This window comes from Piliocolobus tephrosceles, chromosome 21 (assembly GCF_002776525.5).
Source record: "Piliocolobus tephrosceles isolate RC106 chromosome 21, ASM277652v3, whole genome shotgun sequence".
In the NCBI taxonomy this organism is placed as follows: Eukaryota; Metazoa; Chordata; class Mammalia; order Primates; family Cercopithecidae; genus Piliocolobus; species Piliocolobus tephrosceles.
In genome coordinates, this window is record NC_045454.1 from 44,271,452 (window position 1) to 44,276,187 (window position 4,736).

Below are 4,736 nucleotides of genomic sequence, written 5' to 3' on the forward strand. Positions count from 1 at the left end.
CGCCGCCTGAGTTCACTGATCTTCCCAAGAAACCCCCGCCGCCTGAGGTCACTGATCTTCCCAAGAAACCCCCGCCACCTGAGGTCACTGACCTCCCCAAGAAACCCCCGCCGCCTGAGGTCACTGATCTTCCCAAGAAGCCGTCCAAACTGGAGTTCAGTGACCTCTCCAAGAAGTTCCCACAGCTGGAGGCCGCTCCATTTCCAAGGAAGCCCCCGCAGCCTGAGGTCGGTGAGGCCCCTTTGAAGGCCTCGCTGCCAGAGCCCAATACGCCTGTCCGGAGACCCCTGCAGCCCGACGAGCTCAGTCACCCCGCCAGACCCCCATCTGAACCCAAATCCAGTGCATTCCCCAGAAAGTTCTGGCAGCCCGAGGCCAGTGAGGCTACCCCAAAGCCCCCGCAGCCTGAGTTGAGTACCTTTCCCAAGAAGCCCGCGCAGCCTGAATTCAACATGCACCCCAAAAAGCCCCCACAGCCTCAGGTCGGTAGCCTCCCTAAGAAGGCCCTGCCGCAGCCTGAGTCCAGTGACGTCCCTCAGACACCGCCCTGGAAGCCTGAGTTCACTGAGCCCCTCCCCCACTCCCCGAACCCCAACTTCAGTACCATTCCCAAGAAGCCGGTGCAGCCCGAGGTCAGTGTGCACCCCAGAAAGCCCCCACCGCCTCAAGCGGATGGCCTCCCTAAGAGGTCCGTGCCGCAGCCTGAGTTCGGCGAGGCTGCTCAGACTCCCCTCGGGAAGCCTCAGTCCAGTGAGCCGAAGCGCGACTCCAGCGCCTTTCCCAAAAAGGCCTCCCAGCCCCCGCTGAGTGACTTTCCCAAGAAGCCTCCGCAGCCGGAGCTTGGGGACCTCACCAGGACCTCCTCGGAGCCCGAAGTCAGCGTGCTTCCCAAGAGGCCGCGGCCGGCCGAATTCAAAGCTCTCTCCAAGAAGCCCCCGCAGCCCGAGCTGGGCGGCCTCCCCAGGACCTCCTCGGAGCCGGAGTTCAACTCACTCCCCAGAAAGTTGCTGCAGCCGGACCGCAGGGGGCCACCCCGCAAGTTCTCACAGCCTGAACCCAACGCTGTCCTCAAGAGACACCCGCAGCCTGAGTTCTTCGGTGATCTGCCTCGAAAGCCTCTACTCCCCAGCTCCGCTTCCGAGAGCTCACTGCCCGCGGCCGTGGCCGGCTCCAGCTCCCGGCACCCGCTCAGCCCTGGGTTTGGAGTTGCTGGGACACCCCGCTGGAGGTCAGGAGGCCTTGTTCACAGTGGAGGGGCCAGGCCAGGCCTCAGACCCAGCCATCCACCCCGGCGGAGGCCTCTGCCCCCTGCCAGCAGCCTGGGACCCCCTCCAGCCAAGCCCCCGCTGCCCCCGGGCCCCGTGGATATGCAGAGCTTTCGGAGACGCTCTGCAGCATCCACAGGTGGGTGAGGGCGGGCGGCACCGGCAGGAGGCGGGGCTGAGGTCCCAGGCAGTACCGGCCTCCCTGCCGCACTCTCTACCCCACAGATCTACGGAGGACCCGCTCGGCCGCTGCGCTCCACTTCCAGGCCCGACAGCCTGAAGACATCCCGCAGTAAGTGTGGGGAGGAAGCTGGGGTGGGTGCGGATTGCGGGGCTCAAAGGGGCCTCATCTCGGCCGGGAGCAGTGACTCACGCCTGTAATCCCAGCACGTTGGGAGGCCGAGGTAGGCCGATCACCTAAGGTCAGAGATCGAGACCAGCCTGGGCTACATGGTGAAGCCCCGTCTCTACTAAAAATACAAAATTAGCTGGGCGTGGTGGCGCGTGTCTGTAGTCCCAGCTGCTCAGGAGGCTGAGGCAGGAGAATCGCTTGAACCTGGGAGGCGGAGGTTGCAGTGAGCCAAGATCATGCCATTGCACTCCAGCCTGGGCAACAAGAGCAAACACTCCGTCTCAACAACAACAACAACAACAACAACAACAAAAATTAGCTAGGCATGGTGGGGGGCACCTGTAGTCCCACCTACTCGGGAGGCTGAGGCAGGAGAATCGCTTGAACCCGGGAGGCAGAGGCTGCAGTGAGCCAAGATCACACCCCTGCACTCCAGCCTGGGTGACAGAGCAAAACTCCGTCTCAAAAACAAAACAAAGAGGCCTCATCTCAGGTGTCCCCGCAGGATCCCAGATGAGATCTACGAGCTGTATGACGACGTGGAACCCAGAGATGACTCCAGCCCCAGCCCCAAGGGCAGAGGTTTGTTGGTGGCCTGCCCGAGTCCCTGCAGAACATTCGGGGCAAGGGCTTTTTCTGCCATGCTCCTGGTGTAAGAGCAAGTAACATTTTAGGACCTGCTGGCTCCTGCTGGGTGAAACTACGTGAGGGGAGCCCAGAGGCCAAGGGCCGGTGAGAAGGCTGTTGTAGGCAAAGGTGTGGCCCAGGCTGGCAGCAGGAGGCGTGGGAGCAGTGGGCAAATCCGGTCATCAAAAGCAAGCATCAGGCTGGGTGCGGTGGCTGATGCCTGTAATCCCAGCACTTTGGGATCCCAAGGCAGGAGGATCATTTGAGCCAATCCCAGGGCTTTGGGAGGCCAAGGCAGGAGGATCCCATAAGCCCAAGATGCCAGACCAGCCTGGGCCACAGAGCGAGACCTCATCTCTACAAAAAAATTTAAAAATCAGCCAGGCGTGGTGACAAGCATCTGTAGTCCCAGCTATTTGGGATGCTGAGACAAGAGGATTGCTTAAGTCCAGGAGGTCAAGACTGCAGTGAGGCTGTGACTGCACCACTGTACTCCAGCCTGGGCAGCAGACACCCTGTCTCAAAAAAAAAAAAAAAGCAGGACTTAGTGGTATATAAAGCAGGGAAGTTTCAAGCCTAGCATCCAAGGTCATGACAGAGCCGCCCCTGGGTTGACGACAAGATGTTAGGTTCCATTCATCCATCCATCCATCCATTTATTTATTTATTTGAGACAGAGTCTCGCTCTGTCTCCCGGGCTGGAGTGCAGTGGCGCGATCTCAGCTCACTGCAACCTCCGCCTCCCGGGTTCACGCCATTCTCCTGCCTCAGCCTCCCGAGTAGCTGGGACTACAGGTGCCCGCCACCATGCCAGGCTAATTTTTTGTATTTTTAGTAGAGACGGGGTTTCACCGTGGTCTGGATCTCCTGACCTCGTGATCTGTCCACCTTGGCCCCCCAAAGTGCTGGGATTAACAGGCATGAGCCACTGCGCCCGGCCCTTATTTATTTATTTATTTAATTTATTTATGTATTTGTTTTTTTGTTTGAGATGGAGGCTCGCCCTGTCGCCCAGACTGGAGTGCAGTGCTGCCATCTTAGCTAACTGCAACCTCCACCTTCCATGTTCAAGAGATTCTCCTGTCCCACCCTCTGGAGTAGCTGGGATTACAGGCACGCGCCACCAAGCCCAGCTAATTTTTGTATTTTTAGTAGTGATGGGGTTTCACCATGTTGGCCAGGCCGGTCTCGAGCTCCTGACCTCAAACGATCCTTCCACCTTAACCTCCCAAAATGCTGGGATTAGAGTCATGAGCCACCGTGCCCGGCCTTATTTTTTTATTTTTTATTTTTTTTGGAGACATAGTCTTGCCCAGGCTGGAGTGCAGTGGTGCCATCTCGGTTCACTGCAACCTCTGCCTCTTGGATTCAAGCGATTCTCCTGCCTCAGCCTCTCAAGTAGCTGGGATTACAGGCGCCCACCACCACGCCTAGTTAATTTTTGTATTTTTAGTAGAGCCGGGGTTTCACCACATTGACCAGGCTGGCCTTGAACTCCTGACAAAGTGCTGGGATTACAGGCATGAGCCACCACATCCGGCCTGATTCATTTAGACCTGTTGTGTTCAAGGTGGCTGAGGGGCTATCCAGGCAGAACTTGGGCCTGAAACTCAGGAGGGACGTGTGGCCTGGAGGCAGGTGTGGCAGTGGCAGGGGAGGGAGGCTGCCCAGGTTTTCTTAGAAGTCTGTGCTGGGTGAGTAGGGAGCAGGCCCGTACCTCCTGCCCAGCTCCAAAGTTAATGCCTTGGTGAAAATACAAGCAGCTTCCAGGCAAGCACCTTGCCTGCATGTCCCTAAATCTGTATCCTCCACTCCCAAACCCCCACAAGGCAGCAAGGCAGTGCATCCCTATTTCACAGATGCACGAGGTTAGCTGGGCATGGCGGCTCATACCTATAATCCCAGCACTTTGGGAGGCCGAGGAGGCAGATCACTTGAGGTCAGGAGTTCCAGACCAGCCTGGCCAATATGGCAAAAACCCGTCTCTACTAAAAATACAAAAATTAGCTGGGGCCAGTCATGGTGGCTCATGGCTGTAATCCCAGCACTTTGGGAGGCCAAGGCGGGTGGACCATCTGAGGTCAGGAGTTCAAGACTAGCCTGGACAACATGGAGAAACGCCATCTCTACTAAAAATACAATAATTAGCTGGGTGTGGTGGTGCGCGCCTGTAGTCCCAGCTACTTGGGAGGGTGAGGCAGGAGAATCGCATGAACCTGGGAAGGAAGGGTTGCAGTAAGCCAAGATCACGCCACTGGACTCCAGCCTGGGCAACAGAGTGAGACTCCATCTCAAAAAAAAAAAAAAATTAGTCGGGCACAGTGGCACACACCTGTAATCCCAGCTACTCGGGAGGCTGAGGTTGGAGAATTCCTTGAACCCGGGAGGCGGAGGTTGCAGTGAGCCGACATGGCACCACTGCACTCAAGCCTGGGTGACAGAGTGAGACTCCATGGCTGTCTCAATTGAAAAAAAAAAGAGGCCGGGCACCG

General features: G+C 57.7%; 1 protein-coding gene across 3 annotated transcripts in view; it reads left to right on the plus strand.

Moving 5' to 3' along the window:
* Positions 1 to 4,736, plus strand: part of PRAM1 (PML-RARA regulated adaptor molecule 1) — an 18,021-nt gene that overhangs the window by 3,679 nt on the left and 9,606 nt on the right. For 2 of the 3 annotated variants that reach the window (XM_031934894.1, XM_023197452.3), the window contains exons 2-4: positions 1 to 1,404; positions 1,491 to 1,557; positions 2,123 to 2,199. The exon at positions 1 to 1,404 is cut by the window's left edge and continues 244 nt beyond it. In XM_031934894.1, the coding sequence (XP_031790754.1) occupies positions 1 to 1,404; positions 1,491 to 1,557; positions 2,123 to 2,199 (1,548 nt within the window). The remainder of the gene's footprint in view (positions 1,405 to 1,490; positions 1,558 to 2,122; positions 2,200 to 4,736) is intronic. The other variant, XM_031934895.1, reaches the window with a different exon arrangement.